This window comes from Diaphorina citri, unplaced genomic scaffold (assembly GCF_000475195.1).
Source record: "Diaphorina citri unplaced genomic scaffold, Diaci psyllid genome assembly version 1.1 scaffold2661, whole genome shotgun sequence".
Lineage (NCBI taxonomy): Eukaryota > Metazoa > Arthropoda > Insecta > Hemiptera > Psyllidae > Diaphorina > Diaphorina citri.
In genome coordinates, this window is record NW_007380078.1 from 6,140 (window position 1) to 31,615 (window position 25,476).

The following is a 25,476-nucleotide window of genomic DNA, read 5'->3' on the forward strand; positions in this document are numbered from 1 at the left end:
CTAGTTAGCTTAGTTGGTAGCGCGTCTGCCTTGTAAGCGCTAGGCCGCGGGTTCGATTTCCGCCCGGGGCGGAATCCTGATGGGATAATGTTCGTTCTCGGAACGGCTGGCTTTCTGCTATCCTGTCTTCCTTCTCTCTTCGATTTCGGGACGATAAGACCATAGCAGTTACAGTTCCCTCTGTCAAACCTCTTTTGAAAAAAAAGCACCTGCAGTCACAGTTAGGTCCTGTGGTCATTTGATAAAGGTTGTGGGGGTTCGATTCTCAAGTGTCCACTTGAATTTCGATGATGTACGAAAGAAGCAAGTTGCAAAAAATGAAGTAGGCACCTTAGAGGTGGGTAAGACAGACAGCCGAGTTAGCTTGGAGGGTAGCGCGCGTCTGCCTTGTAATCGCTTGGTCGCGCATTCGAGTCCCACCCGGCAAGTACTTTATCCTAAACAGATAAGGTTCGTTCTCGGAACGGCTGTCTTTCTCCTATCCTGTCTTCCTTTTCTCTACGCTTTCGGGACGATCAGACCTCCGCAGTTACCTACATTTCCCTCTATCAAACCTCTCCAAAAAATCTGGTGTGAACATCACACGACTTTCCTTATCCTAATTATTTGAATGATGCTTATTATTTGAGTGTTCTTGTTCTTATACCCTAAAATTTTAAAATATCTCTAACCGTTAAGTCGGTATAGCTGAAAACAACCTTTTATTAATAATATTTTCTCAATTGCAACTCCTCCATCTTACATTTATTATTATAATGTAAAATGAATATAATTCTCAAGATTGACTATTAGGTAGGTACAAACTGGTGCATCCATACGTCATTTTCTCTGCGCATCCAATATTTTACTGAAATGTTATAATAATAAAACCCCAGCTTAAAATCAATTAATCTATCAGATAAATCAGATTTAGAATCACTCAGTATCCAAGAAAGGGAGTTCTGATTCAAAGATCCAGGGTGTTTCAACATCAAGTACCCAAGATTCAAATGTACAGGGCGATTTCAAGTTTACGCAAAGTTTATTCATCAATCAGGGTGTCTCACCACCAATCAAGGTTCATACAAGGTGGTTCCAAGTTCACGTACCCAAAGTTCATATATACAGGGTGGTTTCACGTGAGCAATTTCTTGCTCAATATCTCCGCCATCATTTTCTTCCTATAGTAGGGCATATCTTTCTGCTTGTCTCTACGCTTTCGGGACGATCAGACCTCCGCAGTTACCTACATTTCCCTCTATCAAACCTCTCCAAAAAAGGACCGTTCTCTATTATTGTTGACACTTGGCATTGTGTGACTTTTCTCACTCAACAGTATAAAAAAGAAATAGGAGTCTATAAAGTAGATTCTCCGGACCGTTCTCTATTATTGTTGACACTTGGCATTGTGTGACTTTTCTCACTCAACAGTATAAAAAAGAAATAGGAGTCTATAAAGTAGGTAGAAAAAAAAGAGATTTTTTTTTAAGAGGTTTGACAGAGGGAACTGTAACTGCTATGGTCTTATCGCCCCGAAATCGAAGAGAGAAGGAAGACAGGATAGGAGAAAGCCAGCAGTTCCGAGAATGCACATTATCCCATCAGGATAAAATCCGCCCCGGGTGGGAATCGAAACAAAGTAGGTAAAAAAAACAGAGCAAAAATACCGGTCAAGAGCCGCCTGGAAGAGTGAAGGAGAAGGGAAATGTAAACAAAATTTATGGAAAAATAATTTACGAGTCTGTTTTACAGCGGGATCTGATTTGTATTAGGGTATTATCTATTATGAGCGGAGTGTCATAAAAAACACAACACGAGAATTGTTGTGAATTCTCAATGAAAGTAATTGAAACAACTTGGAATAGGGAGTAAGGAGTCAAAAGAGTATTGGAACAGGGCCCAAGGAGTAAGAGGTCAAAAGAGTATTGGAACATTGGAACAAGGAAGAAAAGGAGTCTTGGAACAAGGAGACAGAGAAAAAATACCGGTCAAGAGCCGCCTGGAAGAGTGAAGGAGAAGGGAAATGTAAACAAAATTTATGGAAAAATAATTTACGAGTCTGTTACAGCGGGATCTGATTTGTATTAGGGTATTATTATGAGCGGAGTGTCATAAAAAACACAACACGAGAAATGTTGTGAATTCTCAATGAAAGCAATTGAAACAACTTGGAATAGGGAGTAAGGAGTCAAAGGAGTATTGAAACAGGGCCCAAGGAGTAAGGGGTCAAAAGAGTATTGGAACATTGGAACAAGGAAGAAAAGGAGTCTTGGAACAAGGAGTCATAGGAGTATTGAAATAGGGCCCAAGGAGTAAGGGGTCAAAAGAGTATTGGAACAAGGAAGAAAAGGAGTTTTGGAACAGGGGCTAAGGAGTAAAAAAAAAATTCTTCTACACGGTCCTCAAAGATCAGACTAGGTTCAAATTCGAATGAGAGAAAATATTTTGTGAATTAAACTAATGTGTGTGAATTAAACTAATATTTTGTGAATTAAACGTTCTTGCCAAATATCATCAAAATGGGACAAACTAATCGAGTTACGTTATGGCGAAGTAAACAATCGGACAAACAAAAAATAGTTTAACCAAAGCCAAAAATTGTCGAGTTATAACTTCGAACTCACTACTCACTTCGTTTAGTCAAAAACCAAATAGGTAACCATAATCAAACAGAGTAGGTCTAAATCATTTCAAAGATACCAGAGCAGATAGCAATATCATTTCTATTGACATTTATCTTCGTAGATATCTTCTTATTGGAAATTGGTTCAACCCGCCGCGATCATCCATACAATCTGGAGTGACTTTTATTGACCTCAATGTCAGTGATGTTAAAATCAGTATGATTTTATTTCTTACAGAAAAAGAAGATGAAGAAGAAGAGAGAGAGAGAGAGAGAGAGAGAGAGCTCCCCCCTGCTGACAGATATAATCATGGCTTCAAATAGTCGATCGAACGAAGTAAACTCCAAGTTTCAATACAATTTTTTTAAAGAGGTTTGATAGAGGGAACTGTAACAACTAAGTTTCATCATCCCGAAATCAAACAGAGGACATGATAGGAGAAAGGCAAATCAGGGTTTATACGCTTTTCCCGGAATGAAATTCCATGACTTTTCCAGAAATTTAGGGGGCGGGGGTACTTAAAAATCAGTAAGATTACCCCTTCATTTGAATAAAATATGCAATATGCAGAACGTCAAGGAAATATGACGGGGAATGCGCCGCAGGCCGTTTTTCGGAAAAAACTCGATATTTAATTTGAACATTTTTAATTTTCGACCGGGTGGCAAATTCTTAGACATTTCCAGGTTTTCTTTAAAATTTCACGAATTTCCATGACTCTTTGGCCGATTTTCAGATTCCATGACTTTTCCGGGTTTTCCAGGTCGCGTATAAACCCTGCTAAAGTTCCGAGAACGAACCTTAATTGTTTCGGATAAAATTTGCCCCGAGCGGGAGTCGAACACGCGACCTAGCGCTTACAAGACAGACGGGCTACCCTCCCAGTTAACTAGGCTAGTATATGGACCCTTCATTCAGACTTCAAAATAAATACGGTACACAGTGAAATATAAAACTCAAAATCAATTTATTAATAAATATTAATAAAAATTTTCTTCCTTCTGTCTAATTTTATTACATTTTCAATGTAGGTAGTATACACGAGTCGTCATACAATACAAATCAACCTTTGAATGTGCCAGCACTGAGTCACTGATCTTACAAGGCTGCTTATTTCCCATAAAATAGTTGATGGAATAAGACTAAGTTCATGGATAAAATCATAAAATAAAAACATGTTAATATAATTTTTCTTTCTTTTTCCAGTGAGAATAAAATACACCAACGACCCATATTGCTTTCAGACTTTCAATTCTTGGATTCCATCCACAAATCAATCCATCTTACCTACAAGAACCATTTTCTCATAGGTTGGTAATTCGGGGACTTACTAAAACAACCCACTATCTAATTAATTAGTAACACTTCAAAGGTTAAATTAAAAAAACATAGAAAACATACAAAAAAATTAATTAAATAAAGATATTACATGAACAATTTTTAACTGACTAATTTTATTCCTGCCTGTTCTGTGATAGTTAAAATTTGATGCTTTTAACAGTTATTATTGTATTTTTTAGTTGATTTGTTTCTAATTTCGAATTGCCAGCCTGGGAAAATTGAATAATTATATTTGTATAGCATACAGCATAGTCGGCTTCTTTGAGGTCACCCTTTCATGTTCGGCAGTAAAGCAACATCGAGCGAGTCGTGTATTTGGACGGGTGACGCCAACACATTCCTTACTTGAGTGTTAGTTAACAAAAAGGTTAACGACAATTTAATTGGGTTAATTTTACACATTCACAATTATTGTAATGTTATGTACACAAATTAGATAATTATTTACAAAAGCAATCAGTTTATCTGAAATAAATAATGCTTCATCAGACTAGTATTTACAATATTTAGATGTTTGTAAAGGAAGGTGCGCTGATGTATAGTACAAAATTGGTAACCGCGTAAGGCAGTTTTTTTCTTGAGCTTATACAAACTATAGTCTAGTTTAGTCTAATAGTTTTCCGATTGCGAATATTTCAACAGGTTACTATCTGGTGTTCTCGTGTTGATCCAGCACCTACATAAATGGGAAGATTGGGAAGTATTGTATCTCTTCTCACCCATCTGATGAGAGACACACTACAGGATGAGCATGCTACTACACAGACCACACGAGTCTAATGTTGCAGTTGTTTCATTGCTGTGAAACACACATCTTTAAAGAAAGAAGAAGAAGAAGAAGAAGAAGAAGAAGAAGAAGAAGGAAAAAAACATACCTACCTAATATGTATAATAATTATAGCTAAGGTCATAATATAGGTACCCTTTGAATTTTGAATAGGATAATGAAGTAGGTACGGGCAGGCAGATAGTGTGGTTTGTCGTTTGCCCATCACGTCATGTTGGGGGAAAAAATCATATGATTGACATGTTGTGACGTATCATTAGAAACGGGTCAAACTTTTAAACAACACAAAGGTGAATGTACCTATAATATATATATGTAGGTACTTGTGTATTTACCTAATATATTCTAGCTACATACCTAGCTAAAATTATGTTATCTATACCTTTTGCACTTTGTTGTGTTGACTGGACTGTGTTTACACAGTCCTCCCATCAATCGACCTAAATGTTCAAGTGGAGGAGTTGCAAATGAGTAAAAATTATAAATAAATGGTCAATTCCTACGTAAAAAGTTGTGAAAAATTCGAATCTGAGGTCAAAGTTATCTATACCTTTTGCACTTTGTTGTGTTGACTGGACTGTGTTTACACAGTCCTCCCATCAATCGACCTAAATGTTCAAGTTTTGAATTTCAATTCAATTATTTATTTAAAATAAAAACTCCATCATCATCTGTCATGTCCGGCTGTGACTTTGATTTGATTCAAAATGGCGGCACCTACCACTATTGTGGTATTATGACCGTCAGTTTTCATACAACTCTCTGTCATCATGCTTTCGGTGTTTTTAATGGGCAATAATAAATTTACCAACATGATTTTATTATGCATATAGTAATGTACCTACACTATAGTTAGTACATTAAAGCTGTTGTACCTGCCTCATATTAACTAGACTAGACTAGACGAGTACAAATTTTTGTCGACGGTCGGGGTCGAACCTGGGACCACTGGGCTAACCGTGAATCACCTAAAATAAATAAAATATAAGCAACCTCCGTGGCCGAGTGGGTATCACACTAGGCTTGCACGCAGGAGGTCCGGGTTCGATTCCCGGCGGGGCAGAGGTTTTTTTTGGTTTTTCCTGCTCTATGACTTTGAAACATCACCCAAGTAAACGCAACTGATCTATTCGACAATTTTTCCATTACTTCGTCATTACCTTTAAAGATGGAGATGGAGCTATTTATTTATTTTTGACCCAACGTCAGAGCTATGGGCAGGGGTTGTGTATTTTAGGTTCTTTAGGTCTCTAGGTAAACTTACCTTGGGACACTGTACAGACCAGGATGAGTTATCAAATGGGGTTTTCTTCTTATCCATTGATTCTTCACCTAGGTAGGTGAGTAGCCTCTGCAATAACGTGAAATAAAACAAGATATTAGATTCTTTAAAACAACGGCTTAAACCAATTGATGTGGCAGAATTCCTGGGATTAACAACTACAGGAGGAGTTTGATTCCGTTTGCTTTGGCAATGGCTACTACTACTACTACTACTACTACTACTACTACTACTACTACAACAACAACTACTACTACTGTCTGGCTAGGGGACATTAAACAGAGAGAAGACTAGCGTCTGGCTGTGGGACTATAAACAGGGAGGAGAACAGCTAACCCTAACCGGTCATTGATATAAAAAAGGTTTGTTAGAGGGAACTGTTCTTATCGTCCCGAAATAGGAGAGAGAAGGACAGGATAGGAGAAAGCCAGCAGTTGACCGACAACGAACATTATGTGTTTATGATAAAAGTTCGCCCTTGGCGGGGACGGGAATCGAACCCACGCTTACAAGGCAGGCGCGCTATCGTCCAAACTACAATGGAGGAGTTGCAATTGGGAAAATATCATTAATGAAAGGTCGATTCCTACGTAAAAAGTTGAAAAAAAATCCAAATCTGAGATCAAAACTCGGAAAAAGTAACTTTAAAAGGTCGAAAATTCAATTTTTAATTGCCGTTCTAATGAAAAAGTTCGAAGAGTTGTGACGTCTATTTCACGTCAAAATGCGCAGAAACGCTTGCGCACAAACAAACGAAGCGGGAGTCATGAATTATGACGTCATTTGGCTCTGTGCTTGGAGTTCGGGGTACACTCAGCCTCGTGAGGACAACTGAGTAGCTACTTTAATCGAGTGGCGACCAGTGGCGGCATTACAAGTCGAAGAGACGAGCGATAATAAAAAAATATGATGATTGAGTAAATGAAAGACTTGTAATACTGTGATACCCACAAAGTTGTGAGAAAGCTCTCTCTGCTTTAACACAAAGATTCATGATTAGATTTGATTTGAAATAAATATAAACAATGTTATGTTATCGAGGTCGCCTGAAGATGAACGGGTTTACACTTCGTTTGGACAGGTAACAATTTATTTGGTAGTTCAAATCCTCACCATAACTTTTTTGACCTAGGCAATAAATCCTGATGGTAGTTCTTGACATCAATTTATTTCACTCACTCTTTTTTTTTCGCTCTATTTTCCAACCTCTCATCACTCTAGTCTTCTTCTTCTTCTTCTTCCTCCTCCTCCTTCTCTTCTTCTTCTTCCTCCTCCTAGTCCTCCTTCTCTTCTTCCTCCTCCTCCTTCTCTTCTTCTTCCTCCTCCTACTCCTCCTCTTCTTCTTCTTCTTCTTCTTCCTCCTCCTCTTCTTCTTATTTTTCTTTCTATTTCAAGGTCCCTTGTTTTTCTTTTATTCCTTCTCCTCCACTTCTTCTTCCTCCTCCCCCCCCTCCTCCTCTTCTTCTTATTTCTCTCTCAAAATTCCTGTTTGCTCTTCTTTTTCCTCTGTCAAATTCCTTGTTCTTCTTCCTCTTCCGAATTCCCTTGTTCTTCTTCCTCTTCTCCTTCTCCATCCCTTCTTCGTCCTTTTTCTTCTTCTTCCCCTTCCAAATCCCCTTGTGCAATGTTTTTTCCATTATTAATCCTCCCCCAGACCCCTCCTTCCCCGGCACGCTCCGCGTTAAACAATACAGATTAATAGAGGAATAGAGTTGTGTTTCATGTTAATGTCACTACAATAGAGAAGCAGTAGAAATTTATTGCAGTGCTGTTCAATCGAGCGAAGAGATTTTCTATCACGCACGAGTACTCGAATGGACACGCGTTTACCCTAGTGGACACACTTACCCTAGTTTACCCTATTTTTAACCTAGTATTAATACTAGATCATATGTTTAATTTGGGCTAAAAACAGAGTGAAGGGCATAGAGCGCTTATTAGTTTGAATCCAAATCAGGTCATAAAATTTAGCATAAAAAAAGGGTTTTCATGACAAGCAAATTGGGTTGCTTTTTGATCCTCCAAAATGAAACTAATTGTATGAACACCCGTTTTCTATTCCAGTTATGCAATGTGCAATACAAATTTCCGTTCTTGGAACATATTAATATTATCTGGTCGGAACTACGAGGATGTAGGTAGGTATTTTATGATTATTGTAAAAAAGGGGATTTAGCTAAAAAAAAAAAAAAAAAAAAAAAAAAAAAAAAAAAAAAAAAAAAAAAAAAAAAGGGGTGGAAAAAAAAAAAAAAAAAAAACAAAAAAAAAAAAAAAACAGACCTCATTCCCTTGACTCGAATTTTAATAATACCCTCCTTCTGTCCCCTCTCTATCTGTTAATGACTCAACCACAGTAGTTCATTAGGTCACCCTATATACTGAAAGGGGTTAATTAAATACCAGGAGTTTTTTGTCCAATGTATTTTTTGTTTCCACTCATTCCTCTTCTCTCTCCTCTTCTATCTCAATCATACCATATCCTCCTTTTTAGTCCGTCCTTCCGTTATTATTACGATAGTAATAAAAAAAGATATAGTGGACGGACTATTGTATTCGCTTCGGTGTCCTCAGTCTGTCTGTCCCCATAGAAGGATTTATCCAAACCTGGTCGACCTATATATCAAATTAAAGGTCTTTTTATCAGGAACACGAAAGTGGTGGTGCAAATATTGTCCAGAAAAACATAAAGCCAAAAAAAAAAAAAAAAAAAAAAAAAAAAAAAAATTCCTGCCTATTCTGTGATAGTTAAAATTTGATGCTTTTAACAGTTATTATTGTATTTCTTAGTTGATTTGTTTCTAATTTCGAATTGCCAGCCCGCGAAAATTGAATTATATTTGTATAGCATATAGCATAGTCGGCTTCTTTTAAGTCACCCTTTCTTGTTCGGGAGAAAAGCAACATCGAGCGAGTCGTGTGTTTGGACGGGTGACGCCAACACATTCCTTACTTGGGTGTTAGTTAACAAAAAGGTTAACAACAATTTAATTGGGTTAATTTTACACATTCACAATTATTGTAATGTTATGTACACAAATTAGATAATTATTTACAAAGCAATCAGTTTATCTGAAATAAATAATGCTTCATCAGACTAGTATTTACAATATTTAGTAAGTGAACCTTCCTACCATGAATCATCACAAATTAGATAATTATTTACAAAAGCAATCAGTTTATCTGAAATAAATAATGCTTCATCAGACTAGTATTTACAATATTTAGTACCCCGCAGTCACTGGAATTCTGCTGCTGTGGGACATCCTGTAAATAGTGAGTTTCATGTTTTAAAGCGACGATTTTACTTGTCTTTTTCTTGGTCAAGAAATTTGAATTTAAGACAAGAAAAATCTCAAAATTTAAATTAAGATCAAGAATTTATTCAACATTTTGAATTGAGGTTGATATTTTTTCGAGCTTGTTAATGGAGATTTATTAGATACTCAGAGTTGGATAAAATAACTGTTTTATAATACAAGGAATTTTACCAAGAGCCTCAGTGGTATAGTGGTCAAGACGCTCGCCTGGTAAACAGGAGGGCGTGGGTTCAATCCAAGTCGAGGTATGGAATTTCGTCCTCAAAATAATTTCAGAATTTGACCACAATACTGTAGTAGCCTACTGCTGGGTGGAAAGGGACTTTTCAGTCCTTGTATCTACTTGTTCAAAAGCCACGTCTATGGAAGATTGCTACAAAAAGGAGCTGTCACAAAATGAGCATTGACCAGTGTTATTATATGGTTAGGTTAAACTCAAAAAAGAGCTTTCACAATTTGCGCAGTGACCAGTGTTATTGTAGGGTTAGGTTAAACTCAAAAAGGAGCTTTCACAATTTGCGCAGTGACCAGTGTTATTGTAGGGTTAGGTTGAATACAAAAAAAGAGCTTTCTTTTCCATTGTCATGACTTCTGAAGAATAACCGTAATATTATTCTCACCTTCTTAGTCCACCGTTTCACTCTAGAATACCCATGTTCAGCCAAGGCAGAGTGGAAGAACGTGTTGAATCCGTATGCCCTGTTCTTTTGCCATTGTCATGACTTCTGAAGAATAACCGTAATATTATGAATCTCACCTTCTTAGTCCACCGTTTCACTCTAGAATACCCATGTTCAGCCAAGGCAGAGTGGAAGAACGTATTGAATCCGTATGCCCTGGGCAGATCCGTCTTCTCCTTACTTCTCTCCATGATTAGCGCCATATAGCAATTGATAACATTATCCTTCAAGATCCGTCTTCTCCTTACTTCTCTCCATGATTAGCGCCATATAGCAATTGATAACATTATCCTTCAGCCAGGTGAGGCCCTCTAGGGAGAGGATTTGGTCCTTGGTAATCTCCTCCAGCCCTATTTTGGAAACCACTGTGTCCATACGGCCCGAACATTTCATGCGTTTTATTAGAGTCTGAGGGATAGAATTCACACAGGGTGTCTCACCACCAAACAAGGTTCATACAAGGTGGTTTCAAGTTCACGTACCCAAAGTTCAAATATACAGGGTGGTTTCACGTGAGCAATTTCTTGCTCAATATCTCCGCCATCATTTTCTTCCTATAGTAGGGCATATCTTTCTGCTTGATCTTGAATATGTCCGCGTTACGAGACAGATATTCGGCGAATGTAGAGGTAAACACACCGCAGTCACTGGAATTCTGCTGTTGAGGGACATCCTGTAAATAGAACAACCGAACGATGTGAGTTTCATGTTTTAAAGCGACGATTTTACTTGTCTTTTTCTTGGTCAAGAAATCACACCGCAGTCACTGGAATTCTGCTGCTGTGGGACATCCTGTAAATAGAACAACCGAACGATGTGAGTTTCATGTTTTAAAGCGACGATTTTACTTGTCTTTTTCTTGGTCAAGAAATTTGAATTTTTACAAGAAATTTGAATTTAGGACAAGAAAAATCTCAAAATTTAAATTAAGATCAAGAATTTATTCAACATTTTGAATTGAGGTTGATATTTTTTCGACCGTTCCGAGAACGCACATTATCCCATCAGGATAAAATCCGCCCCGGGCGGGAATCGAAACAAAGTAGGTAGAAAAAACAGAGAAAAAATACCGGTCAAGAGCCGCCTGGAAGAGTGAAGGAGAAGGGAAATGTAAACAAAATTTATGGAAAAATAATTTCATTTTTTCGAGCGATCATTAATAAATAAAAAGGTTTGTTAGAGGGAACTGGTCTTATCGTCCCGAAATAGGAGAGAGGAGGACAGGATAGGAGAAAGCCAGCAGTTCCGACAACGAACATTATGTGTTTATGATAAAAGTTCGCCCTTGGCGGGGACGGGGATCGAACCCACGCTTACAAGACAGGCGCGCTATCGTCCAAACTACAACTAATAAACCAGGTTAGCTTTTTCCAAGTTTTAATTCGACAATTTTTCCATTACTTCGTCATTACCTTTAGAGATAGAGATGGAGCTATTTATTTATTTTTGACCCAACGTCAGAACTATGGGCAGGGGTTATGTATTTTAGGTTCTTTAGGCAGTGTTGCCAGATTGATCCCCCCAAATTACCGTACACTGCTAGAAAATTTGAAAACTGCTAGAAATATCGTACATTTTTACTTCTCCTGGCAGTGTTGCCAGACTGGTCAGTTGAGATTACCATACAATTTTACTGAAAATACCGTACTTTATCGTATGCATAGTACCGTACTTTTACAGCAAATTACCGTACATTATCGTATAAAATTCATTACCGTTACCGCACACATTCTCGTACCAAAGCTCGAATACCGTACAAATACGGTAATTACCGTACATCTGGCAACACTGTCTTTAGGTCTCTAGGTAAACTTACCTTGGGACACTGTACAGACCAGGATGAGGTATCGAATGGGGTTTTCTTCTTATCCATTGATTCTTCCCCTAGGTAGGTGAGTAGCCTCTGCAATAACGAGAAATAAATTAAGATATTAGATTCTTTAAAAAACAAGCTGGGCTCGTCCCTCCGGGAATTATTTAGCCCGTAGTTTATTCGATCAGTACCTATGTACCTACCTAATTTGTTTAATATTCAGTTTAATATCATTCTTGATTTGGTTTTTTGATTTTACTTTCATGTAATGATTTAAAATCAAGACTAGAGCCCGTTCTCCCTTTATTCCCAATATAAGGTTTAAGTCACCCATCCATTTATTGGCCTTGCTCGGCGTAGCTTAACATAGGTGACGCTAAAACCGGTCTTAAAATAACGACTGAAGTGTTATCTAAAACTTTCTCGCTTTGAGTTCATAGGTCGTCGCGACAAATTTCAAGATCAGAGACTACGCACTACAAAAAGTTGCTTGTCTACGCTTCTAATGTACAACGGGTCTAAAGGAATGAAGATTGAATTTCCTCTTTCAAATGGCCTTGCCTTAACCTGACTTCTTCGCTCACGGGATTTCAACTACATTCGCTGCAGAATCGAATGTCGAAGTAGAGCAGTAGTTACCGCCAACATGGCTAGAGCTAGAGACCATCACCCCGGTGTATAGCAGATACAAAAAGACATCTTTTCTTTATTCTCCTATCGCCATTCGGCGAAAGCTAAAGCCGCTACAACATCAACTACAACAACAACAGCTAAAGTAATGTACATCAATAAGAAATTCATGAGAAATAATAAAATACAATATCTGAGGGAGGAAATGATTGAATTTCCTCTTTCAAATGGCCTTGCATTGCCTTAACCTGACTTCTTCGCTCACGGGATTTCAACTACATTCGCTGCAGAATCGAATGTCGAAGTAGAGCAGTAGTTACCGCAGTGAAATTCAGGTCTAGAGGTTGGTGGTTCGAGTCGAGGTCATGACATACATTCTTTAGCGTGGTGTATTAAATTTCTTCAAAGGAGGTAAATTTAACTTACATTCAAACAGCCTCTATCAGGGCCAGCCATACTGTCGTAGTAGGTTAAACATTTCTTCAGGATAAATTTTGCTCTAGGCTGGGATTTGAACTTACTTGCTGCAGAGTGTTTTGTCGTTCGTGGGGATGTTTTCTTTTGAAAAGGAAGGAGGAACCAGAGTTTCTGGATAACAGAGGAGACTTGCTACGGTCAGCTGAAATTAGAAGCAGAATAACATCATCATTGAATTGTTTAAATTACAATGGAACCTCCATACAAAAGCGTAGCCAGGCACCAGTGAATTTTACATACATTATTAATGTAAACGTACATTTAATAGGAATAAAGTAATGTAAACTTACATTCAATAGGAATAAAGTAATGTAAACTTACATTCAATAGGAATAAAGTAATGTAAACTTACATTCAATAGGAATAAAGTAATGTAAACTTACATTCAAACAGCCTCTATCAGGGCCAGCCATACTATCGTAGTAGGTTAAACATTTCTTCCTAAAGTCTATGGTAGCCAGGCACCAGTGAATTTTCTGTACGTGTATAGGAACCAGGAGAATGTCATACGAGAATAAATCCACCTGGAAAATCAATAAATAAGAGGGGCATTAATGAAACATAGGATTATCAAGATTTATTAGATACTCAGAGTTGGATAAAATAACTGTTTTATGTATATACAGTCCACGTCAACTGGGAAGTCCGATGGAAGCGCATGGAGGGGAACCGCAACTTCTCAACTGTAAGTCGGACAGTTCTAACCTTTTGAAAAGGAAGGAGGAACCAGAGTTTCTGGATAACAGAGGAGACTTGCTACGGTCAGCTGAAATTAGAAACAGAATAACATCATCATTGAATTGTTTAAATTACAATGGAACCTCCATACAACGAGGTCCAAGGGAAACGCCCAAAATTTCGTTATATCGAGGTTTTTGTAATATCTATTTTTCGTTATATCGAGGTTAAAATTGAAACTATTTCGTTATATCGATTTACTTCGCTATACTTAGGTTCAAATCAGAGTAACTTCGTTGTACAAAATCAGAGTAACTTCGTTATTATACTTAGGTAATTCTACTCACTTTTAAGATCACTTCGCTATACGGAGGTTAAAATTCAATCAATTTCGTTATACTGAGGCAATTTTCTTGGGCTCGTGCCCCAAATTACTTTGTTGTATCTATTCTTTGTAGTTTGCTATACTGAGGTTTTTGCCTCTGAAGGGAAGGGAAATCATCTTTTCTTCGTTATATTGAGGTTCCACTGTATTTACAAAACAAATAAATGCTGCTCTAGCTAAGACAAGCTCTGTATTTATTGACACCAATATTGTTTTTCCTCCCTACTTGGGGCTTTAACTCTATTATATAAGATCATTTGCACTGGAACAAAACAGTGCTTGACAGGGCCGTATTTGAGGGGAGCCAAGGGGCCCCATGACTACCCCTTCTGCTTCATTTTTCTCATAGACTGTAGGTTAGACTCCGAAAATTTGGAGCATGCCCCTAAGTACATCACTGTTTGGTCTCTTGTCCCCCCCTAGATGAAATCCTGGATTTTTACATAAGTAGGTAGTTATCGGAGGGAAAAAAATAATATACAAATTTTCACAAAATATTAAAAGAATAGTACATTAATAAATTTCATTACCTACTCTTGTTTAAATAAAATTCAATATTATATGTATAGAATCAAGACAGAAGCAAGAATTTTAATGAAATAAATCATTCAAACCGTTCCTGAAAAGTACCATTGGGGTACTTATATAGGAACAAAAGGAAGATATTTTTATAGTTACATTAAAATAAACCATTCTCATTATTATTATTCTCATTATTATGTACATTGAACACAAATAATCAATGAAGGGGCAAAATAAATTGCTTACGGTAATTTCTACCATTCGAAAATATACTAAAAATTTAAACAAACGAAAAAATATTGTGCGTTGTTAGCGGCCTAATTTGGAATACGCCTCCAAACGGATGGGTATACCATTTGTTAACTATTTATTTGTTGAGAAAATTGTTCTGAAAAACCAATAAATGGAAACTTATAAAATGAAAATTAAAATATCTTAGTATACGTAAAATAAGTATAAACTCCGAAGTAGGATACATTGTTTTTATTTTTATTTAAATTTTATACATATCTCAATATGTACACTTTTGTAAAATAAATGCATGAAGAAATATTGAAAAATCATACACATGTAAAAATTTTATACATATCTCAATATGTACACTTTTGTAAAATAAATGCATGAAGAAATATTGAAAAATCATACACATGTAACTAATATTGAAGAATTTTTCGTAACATAAATAGAGAAGGAAGATTTTTTCCAAGTCACTAAATAAATTATCTTTTCATATTCATTTTCTTTCACACAGTCCAAAAATATTTTTCTCCGCCAGAGAATACCTACGAGCCACCTCAAAGCTATACTACGGAGGCGCTCTATAGTAAGACCTACATTCGATCTGGTAAGCGTTATAATATTATCTGTGCCTACTGCGGTGAAGATCATTATTCTGATCAGTGCGCGGAGTACGCGACCATTCCTCAGAGGAAAGAGAGACTAAAGGACAACTGTTTTATCTGTCTAAAGTCAGACCATTTTGCAAGCGAGTGCAACGCTGATTTTCCTTGCTATCATTGCAAGAAGCGGCGCGCACATCATCGCTCGTTGTGTGATAAGTTTTCTCGAACCGATAATAATTGGCGGGACAATGACAATAGTAATGTCGGAAAAAAGGACGAGCCGTGTACGAGCCGAGTTTTATCCGCTCTCTCACAGGTGAAGAAGTCCGTGGTATTCATGCAGGCTGCCTGCATACAGGTATATAGTAAAGCGCTAGATAAAGTACTCAAGATTAGAGCCCTATTTGATACTGCGAGTAGTCACTCGTACATTACTAGTCAACTGTACGAGCAGTTGAAACTCGAATCAGAGGGGAGAGAGTTTTTGTTAGATTTTTGGTGCTTGTAATCTTTCTTTTTTGAAAAAATCTGAGCATAAAAGTTTTAATAGTTAGATTTTCGGTGCATGTAATGTTCTTTCTTTTAAAAAATTATGAGCATAACAGTGGATTTTTAAAGGTACATTGAGTGGCTTTTTATTAACTCTATTTCTTATAAGTGAGGGAAAAAATTCAAGCCAAACCTTAAGTTAATTCTTTTATCATAATTCCCCCAAGTTTATTCTTTTATCATAATTCATAACTCGTATTCGTTTGTTTGTTTGTTTGTTTGTTTGTTTGGTTGTTTTTTTTTTTTTTTTTTTTTTTCTTTTTTTTTTTTTTTTTTAACCTGGGTAAAATGCTATCCGAGAGGCTAGAATGCGGAGAGGTATGCTAATGCTAAAGTATGTTAGTTTTGGGAACTTTTAAGATTTTCCAGAAAAACGTAGAAATTTCGAAAATGAGAATGGGAAAATACGAAACTTTCGGGATCTGGCACAGGGGAGCGTGTTGAGGACGAGATTTTTGTGGGAATTTTGCTATAAATCCCACCATTAAAAAAAATACCCTGAGGATAGAATGAAAGTAGCAATTAATATAAAAAAATAAATAAATGTCTTTTCTTTGTGTTACTATATCACAACTTTGGTGCTCACTGCAGCATTGTAGGATTTTTCAAAGCCACCTATTCCGAGAACGAACCTCATCTGTTCAAGAGTTCTCTTCGAGCGGGAATGGAACCCAGGACCTAGCGCTTACAAGGCAACTTACTTTCGTATCATAGCATCAAGTTTGTCCTCTTTATTGAGAGATGAGGGTGCAGTCCTGGCCACTGGAACACGACTGTGTGATATTTGAGGAGCTGGGGAAGGGGAATGGTTGGTTTGGTTAGATCTTACACGCCGAGACAGAAAGGCTCTCTAGAAAACACGCTAACGGCAAAGGTACTGATCTAATGTTGAACAGAATATGGGGACATGTTTTTTAAGTTTGATAGAGGGAACTGTTATTGCTAAGGTCTTATCGCCCCGAAAGCGCAGAGAGAAGGAAGACAAGACAGGAAGGAAGACAACCGTTTTGAGAACAATCTTTATCTCTTTAGGATAAAATCTGCACCGGGCGGAAATCGAACCCGCGACTTAGCGCTTACAAAGCAGACGCTCTACCCAACTAGACTGTTTTTTTTTTTTTTTTTTTTTTTTTTTTTTTTTAGGGGGAGACAACAAAATACTAGTCTTGATTTTAAATCATTACATGAAAGTAAAATCGAAAAATCAAATCAAGAATAATAATAAACTGAATATTAAACAAATTAGGTAGGTACATAGGTACTGATTTTCTTTAATCACGATCGAATAAATTACGGGCTAAAAAATTCCCGGAGGGGCGGACCCAGCTTGTTAGGATAAATTTTGCTCTAGGCTGGGATTTGAACTTACTTGCTGCAGAGTGTTTTGTCGTTCGTGGGGATGTTTTCTTTTGAAAAGGAAGGAGGAACCAGAGTTTCTGGATAACAGAGGAGACTTGCTACGGTCAGCTGAAATTAGAAGCAGAATAACATCATCATTGAATTGTTTAAATTACAATGGAACCTCAATACAACGAAGTCCAAGGGAAACGCCCAAAATTTCGTTAAATCGAGGTTTTTGTAATATCTATTTTTCGTTATATCGAGGTTAAAATCGAAACTATTTCGTTATATCGATTTACTTCGCTATACTTAGCATACAAAAGTCCAAGGGAAACGCCCAAAATTTCGTTATATCGAGGTTTTTGTAATATCTATTTTTCGTTATATCGAGGTTAAAATCGAAACTATTTCGTTATATCGATTTACTTCGCTATACTTAGGTCCAAATCAGAGTAACTTCGTTGTACTGAGGTAAAATTCCACTCGATTTTAAGATCACTTCGCTATACTGAGGTCAAAATCAGAGTAACTTCGTTATTATACTGAGGTAATTCTACTCACTTTTAAGATCACTTCGCTATACTGAGGTTAAAATTCAATCAATTTTGTTATACTGAGGCAATTTTCTTGGGCTCGTGCCCCAAATTACTTTGTTGTATCTATTCTTTGTACTTTGCTATACTGAGGTTTTTGCCTCTGAAGGGAAGGGAAATCAACTTTTCTTCGCTATATCGAGGTTCCACTGTATTTACAAAACAAATAAATGCTGCTCTAGCTAAGACAAGCTCTGTATTTATTGACACCAATATTGTTTTTCCTCCCTAATTGGGGCTTTAACACTATTATATAAGATCATTTGCACTGGAAGTGCTTGACAGGGCCGAATTTGAGGGGAGCCACGGGGCCCCATGACTACCCTTTTGCTTAATTTTTCTCATTTACTGTAGGTTAGACTCCGAAAATTTGGAGCATGCCCCTAAGTACATCACTGTTTGGTCTCTTGTCCCCCCCAGATTAAAATTCAATCAATTTCGTTATACTGAGGCAATTTTCTTGGGCTCGTGCCCCAAATTACTTTGTTGTATCTATTCTTTGTACGTTCCGAGAACGAACCTCATCTGTTCAAGAGTTCTCTTCGAGCGGGAATGGAACCCACGACCTAGCGGTTACAAGGTAACTTACTTTCGTATCATAGCATCAAGTTTGTCCTCTTTATTGAGAGATGAGGGTGCAGTCCTGGCCACTGGAATACGACTGTGTGATATTTGGGGAGCTGGGGAAGGAAAATGGTTGGTTTGGTTAGATCTTACACGCCGAGACAGAAAGGCTCACTAGAAAACATGCTAACGGCAAAGGTACTGTCAGAGTTGGAAAAATTGTACTTGCAAGTACAAAGTACAAAGTACAAGTACTTTAATTGTACTTGGTATCGCAAGTACAAGTACAATTATCAGAGTAACTTTGTTGTACTGAGGTAAAATTCCGGTCGATTTTAAGATCACTTCGCTATACTGAGGTTAAAATTCAATCAATTTTGTTATACTGAGGCAATTTTCTTGGGCTCGTGCCCCAAATTACTTTGTTGTATCTATTCTTTGTACTTTGCTATACTGAGGTTTTTGCCTCTGAAAGGAAGGGAAATCAACTTTTCTTCGCTATATCGAGGTTCCACTGTATTTACAAAACAAATAAATGCTGCTCTAGCTAAGACAAGCTTTGTATTTATTGACACCAATATTGTTTTTCCTCCCTAATTGGGGCTTTAACACTATTATATAACATCATTTACACTGGAACAAAACAGTGCTTGACAGGGCCGTATTTGACGGGAGCCAAGGGGCCCCATGACTACCCCTTCTACTTCATTTTTCTCATTTACTGTAGGTTAGACTCCGAAAATTTGGAGCATGCCCCTAAGTACATCACTGTTTGGTCTCTTGTCCCCCCCTAGATGAAATCCTGGATACAGTCCTGATTTATGAGTACCTACTTTTTGATCCCCTCACAAGTTTTCACCTGGGCCCTAAGTTGTCAATCTAAAAGGGACACATACCTGTACTCCATCGAGGGAAAATGCCATTGGGGGCACTTTTCTTCATCACGCTCCTGGGCTGAGTATCAACAACCTCTATTTCATCATCATCACTCAGGTTACTTGCATTGTCATGATGAGTGTTGTTCTCCTTGTTGTTACTCACTCGGTCTTCATTGTCTTCTATCAGGTAGACTTCGGGTTTTGGTTTGTTGTTATCAGCAATTTCTCTGAAAAGGATTTTATAGGTATTGTACAAATAAGTGTAAGATAAGTAGGGAGCTTATTGAACTGTTTTTTCCTGGATGCACTTACTGTGTGGGGAGATCTGAGGAGCTGCTTGAAATTCCAATGAAAAAGTGGGGTCGTAAAATCCTGATGAACAACTTATTAAAGGGCTGCATTTTCATATGAAATCCTTTGTTTTTTTTGTGATACTTACGTGATTGAGAGGAGCAAGGACTAGTAGGTATTGAGACCTCTTCATGCACAATGCTCACATCATTGTCCACACTATCTTGACCTGACGGCACAACTTGTATTTCATCTTCCTCTCGAACTTCTTTCTTCTTACTAAGTGTTGGAGCTGGGTTCTTGGTAATCTGACAGTCATCGTCATCATCACTTTCATTGATTTGAACAACTGGCACTTGTCTTCGAGAAGAGGGAACCTTTCTTCTCGAAGTAAAATACTGAAAATCCAAATATGTGTAGTGAGTTTCAAGTTTGAATTTTGATTTTGCACTGTCTGTTTCTTAAACAATAAATTTTGAGCAATTTGTCTGATTTCAATGATATTTGACTATCATGTTGGGAACCTTTCTTCTCGAAGTAAAATACTGAAAATCCAAATATGTGTAGTGAGTTTCTAGTTTGAATTTTGATTTTGCACTGTCTGTTTCTTAAACAATAAATTTTGAGCAATTTGTCTGATTTCAATGATATTTGACTATCATGTTTAACATAGGGAGAAAAGTCACAGATTTATTCAATAGATTTTGGCCCTAATTAACCTCTGGGGAGCACCATGGAGACATTACATTGGTATTGTCAAGTAAGCTCATTTAGATACCTAAGTATCTTACAGTACTGACCTGTTTTGGACTCATGTTGCCAATGTTCAAGTATCCGTATCCAGTACCAAGGATGGAATCCCCTGAAATACAATCAATAAATTAGAGCCAAATCAAAAAGTTTTCTTCTTCTTCTTCTTAGAAAGAAGTTTTTTTTTTCAGTCTCATTTATTTGTCTACAAACAACATAATTTTCGTTTTTGAGCATCTGCTCCATTGAACCAAATGAGTTGAAGGGTTTTTTCATTAGATTTCTGACCTCATGAGGGGTTCAGAGAACCCATTGAAATTTTTACAAAATTCTTTGTTTTGAATGAACTCCTTGAAAGTTTGTCTGAGATTGATGAAATTGAAAGTCAGTAGAATTTGGTCTTGAATGGACCTAAAGGAGAATTCTAGGTGCACTTCTAAGTTAGTTCTACAGTTCATTGAACCTTAGGCTTAACCATGCCACTTACTCAATGTTGGATTTTGTTCATTCAATTTGAATCTCTTGGCTGAGGGTGCAGAGGCAAAATGTTCATCACAGGGGGGATGGAAAACCGGTTCAATATCTCTGAAATTAAAAACATCATGAGCATTAAATTGTGGGTCAGCTTTGTACACAGAAGTCATGCGGAGTAGTATTTTATTATGTGAAACATAACATGGCTGAACCAATGAGATTCTGCTTTGGACGTAATCTCACAGCAAAATCTCACAATCTGATAGGTTCAGCCGTATTTGATTGAGACCTGAAATACAATCAATAAATTAGAGCCAAATCAAAAAGTTTTCTTCTTCTTCTTCTTAGAAGGAAGTTTTTTTTTTCTTTTTTTTTCAGTCTCATTTATTTGTCTACAAACAACATAATTTTGTTTTTGAGCATCTACTCCATTGAACCAAATGAGTTGAAGGGTTTTTTCATTAGATTTCTGACCTCATGAGGGGTTCAGTACAAAATTCTTTGTTTTTTGAAGGAACTCCTCAAAAGTTTGTCTGAGACTGATGAAATTGAAAGTCAGTAGAATTTGGTCTTGAATGGACCTAAAGGAGTATTCTAGGTGCACTTCCAAGTTAGTTCTACAGTTCATTGAACCTTAGGCTTAACCATGCCACTTACTCAATGTTGGATTTTGTTCATTCAATTTGAATCTCTTGGCTGAGGGTGCAGAGGCAAAATGTTCATCACAGGGGGGATGGAAAACCGGTTCAATATCTCTGAAATTAAAAACATCATGAGCATTAAATTGTGGGTAAGCTTTTTACACAGACGTCATGCGGAGTAGTATTTTATTATGTAAAACAAAACATGGCTGAACCAATGAGATTCTGCTTTGGACGTAATCTCACAGCAAAATCTCACAATCTGATAGGTTCAGCCATATTTGATTGAGTTTTGGAATAGCAATAAGAAAAAGCTCTTCTGAGGGGCTTTCCATCAGAAGTTCATCTTGTGAAGCCCCGTCAGTGATATCTCGTTGACACTTATATCCTGAGAAGCCCCGTCAGCGATATGTCGTTGACACTTTTATCCTGAGAGGCCCCGTCAGCAATATGTCATTGACGCTTTTATCCTGAGAGGCCCCGTCAACGATATCGCTGACACCGTGGGCGATTTCTTCAAAGGAGGTAAATTTAACTTACATTCAAACAGCCTCTATCAGGGCCAGCCATACTGTCGTAGTAGGTTAAACATTTCTTCCTAAAGTCTATGGTAGTCAGGCACCAGTGAATTTTCTGTACGTGTATAGGAACCAGGAGTATGTCATACGAGAATAAATCCACCTGGAAAATCAATAAATAAGAGGGGCATTAATGAAACATAGGATTATTAAGATTTAGTAGATACTCAGAGTTGGATAAAATAACTGTTTTACCTATGTATATATATAAAAAAATAATAATACAAGGAATTTTACTAAGAGCCTCGAGTCAGCTCCCATGGCGTAGTGGTCACTGCGCTCGCCTTGCACGCGGGAGACCCGGGTTCGATTCCCGGTGGGGTCAAGAAATTTGTAGTTTGAAACATATTGAAATTCATATACCTATTATGGATGTATTTATTTCTGTCCTAGTACAAGTAGGGAAACTTGGGGAAGGGGGGGGAAGGAATTGTGGAAAACTTGATTATTATTTTTACACTGGTAATGCTGCCACTGGTCTGACTGGTCGCTATCTCCAGCCAGCAATAGTGTGACAGTGTGGTAACCTTCTGAGGGGCTTTCCATCAGAAGTTCATCTTGTGAAGCCCCGTCAGTGATATATTGTTGACACTTTTATCCTGAGAAGCCCCGTCAGTGATATGTCATTGACGCTTTTATCCTGAGAGGCCCCGTCAGCAATATGTCATTGACGCTTTTATCCTGAGAGGCCCCGTCAACGATATCGCTGACACCGTGGGCCTGTGGGTATACACCACCATTTCATGCTGGGCAGTCAATGTGTTATATTTACTTGCTAGCACACTCTTGTGGACTATTTAGTTGTAAGCTCCTTTTTGCATTTTTTTATGACACAAACAAAATGAATAGAAAAACCAAATAAAACAAATTTTTTATTTGTTAAAAAAAAAAAATACAGCCTATGACCCACAAGAACTTCCAGTTTCTGCCTGAATATTACCTATCCCCAATCTCCACTAACATTACACAACTTACCTTTTGGTTGAATTGAAGTCAAAGAAGCTCAGAATATAGCTGATCAAACCCATGGCATTATCTTTTAACAGAGATGATGAGCACTGCAGTGTCCGAAAGTTGGGTTCAAATTAAAATGGGCGGGCGAACTAACAGCGCATCTGGGTTAAAACTCTGGGTCATGCTTTGAAGTAAAACCTGGGTATCCTGGTAAAATGCTATCCGAGAGACTAGAATGCGGAGGGTATGCTAATGCTAAAGTATGTTAGTTTTGGGAACTTTTAAGATTTTCCAGAAAAACGTAGAAATTTCGAAAATGAAAATGGGAATGGTAAAATACGAAACTTTCGATCTTTCGAAAACGAGCCCGAAAAAATCAAACTGCAAACAGCACAGAGAAAAACGAAATTTGCAGCACAGAGAAGTCTCATTTTCCCCAAGGAAGATGAAAATATTTTTTTTTTTGCTATGAGAGAGAGGGAACTATAATAAAATTGCTGAGGTTTTATCATTCCAAAAGCGAAGAGAGGTGGAAGGAACTGTTGTGAAGTTCCAAGAACAAACCTTATCTGTTTAGGTCAAAATCGGGCCTGGGCGGGAATCGAACCCGCGACCTACCGCTTACATGACACACGCTACCTTCCAAGCATGAGAAGTGAGAAGTTGGGAGTAAATAAGAAACACCATATTTGAAAAATATAATTAAACAAATTTGATTTATACTATAATTTTACAGATTTTTTGCCTTGTTCGTATGTTAGCAATTAGGTTTTCTACATTCTCTACTGCTAACAACAAAATATGCATCAATTTCCTACACATGGGTACCTACCTACTGGATACATATCAGATATTTAAACACACTGCTAAAGATTAGATTCTTTTTCTATATTATTTTTTATTAACTTATTCTAAAATTTGTTCAATTCTGTTAATAATTGACGCAAACCAGAGCTGAGCAAAATGGAAGGGAAGGAAGAGGGAGAAAAACAATTTGGCACAAAGGAGTGATTAAATAGGATTTGGCACAAAGGAGTGATTAAATAGGATTTGGCACAAAGAAACCAAGAGGGAGAGAGAGGGAGGCAGGGCCGTAGCTCGACCTCAATTTGGGGGGGGGGGGGGTGGGGAAACCGCGCACTTTGGCTACCAGACTCAAAATGCGTGTCTTTCCCCAGGTACCAAGCCCATATCTCAGGAACTACTGAACTCTAGTGAGTGAAATTTGCACTGTTATGCTTGGTATCGTCAGCTAATAACGAATCAGCTGTTTGTTTACTGAGTGCACCGGTGATCTCATGGTACACTAAACATGATATTTTGAAAAGTCATTACTGAGGTACCATTGAGTTACCCGGTGAACTCAGTTTTGTTTACATTTTACCGGGGTTCTTGTTTTGATTTTCATTCGGTTTCTATCATTATTTTTTTTTCAAATACGTATTTCGTAAATGTAATAGAAAGTCATGTGATGTTCACACCAGATTTTTTTTTTTGCTATGAGAGAGAGGGAACTATAATAAAATTGCTGTGGTCTTATCATTCCAAAAGCGAAGAGAAGTGGAAGGAACTGTTGTGAAGTTCCAAGAACAAACCTTATCTGTTTAGGTCAAAATCGGCCCTGGGCGGTAATCGAACCCGCGACCTAGCGCTTACATGACACGCGCCCTACCTTCCAAGCATGAGAAGTTGGGAGTAAATAAGAAACACCATTTTTGAAAAATATAATTAAACAAATTTGATTTATAATATAATTTTACAGATTTTTTGCCTTATTCGTAGGTTACCAATTAGGTTTTCTACATTCTCTACTGCTAACAACAAAATATGCATCAATTTCCTACACATGGGTACCTACTGGATTCTTTGTCAGATAAAAATCTAAACACGCAGTTAAAAATTAGTTTTTTCATTGTTATTATTAATTTTAATTAACTTATAATAAAATTTGTTCAATTCTGTTAATAATTGACGCAAACCAGAGCTGAGCAAAATGGAAGGGAAGGACGAGGGAGAAAAACAATTTGGCACAAAGGAGTGATTAAATAGGATTTGGCACAAAGAAACCAAGAGAGAGAGAGAGAGAGAGAGATTATTGTAGGGTTAGGTTGAATACAAAAAGGAGCTTTCACAATTTGCGCAGTGACCAGTGTTATTGTAGGGTTAGGTTAAACACAAAAAGGAGCTTTCACAATTTGCGCAGTGACCATTGTTATTGTAGGGTTAGGTTAAACTCAAAAAGGAGCTTTCACAATTTGCGCAGTGACCATTGTTATTGTAGGGTTAGGTTAATATCAAAAAGGAGCTTTCACAATTTGCGCAGTGACCAGTGTTATTGTAGGGTTAGGTTGAATACAAAAAAGAGCTTTCTTTTCCATTGTCATGACTTCTGAAGAATAACCGTAATATTATTAATCTCACCTTCTTGGTCCACCGTTTCACTCTAGAATACCCATGTTCAGCCAAGGCAGAGTGGAAGAACGTGTTGAATCCGTATGCCCTGGGC

At 37.4% G+C, this 25,476-nt stretch overlaps 2 protein-coding genes and 1 long non-coding RNA gene across 3 annotated transcripts; all 3 read right to left on the reverse strand.

Annotated features, from left to right (window-relative positions):
• Nucleotides 1-704: 704 nt before the first annotated feature.
• Nucleotides 705-25,472, reverse strand: LOC103519318 (sentrin-specific protease 1-like; the record flags this gene model as incomplete). The annotated part of the gene is made up of 5 exons (XM_017448155.2): nucleotides 705-1,027; nucleotides 10,433-10,683; nucleotides 11,827-11,913; nucleotides 13,314-13,454; nucleotides 25,392-25,472. Coding segments are annotated over 4 exons (474 nt in total), but the record flags the coding sequence as incomplete, so codon positions are not given.
• On the reverse strand, nucleotides 17,292-23,301 carry LOC103519317. Its single transcript, XM_008484399.2, has 6 exons — nucleotides 22,992-23,301; nucleotides 21,455-21,552; nucleotides 20,374-20,435; nucleotides 19,722-19,971; nucleotides 19,301-19,509; nucleotides 17,292-17,373 (listed from the first exon to the last, which is right to left on the reverse strand). The coding sequence occupies exons 1-5, from the start codon at nucleotides 23,042-23,044 to the stop codon at nucleotides 19,466-19,468; spliced, it is 507 nt and encodes a 168-aa protein (XP_008482621.1). The 5' UTR covers nucleotides 23,045-23,301; the 3' UTR covers nucleotides 17,292-17,373; nucleotides 19,301-19,465.
• LOC113471598 lies at nucleotides 23,659-25,056 on the reverse strand. The gene is made up of 2 exons (XR_003394232.1): nucleotides 24,829-25,056; nucleotides 23,659-23,802 (listed from the first exon to the last, which is right to left on the reverse strand). It is a non-coding gene; the product is annotated as an uncharacterized LOC113471598 (long non-coding RNA).
• Nucleotides 25,473-25,476: the final 4 nt, after the last annotated feature.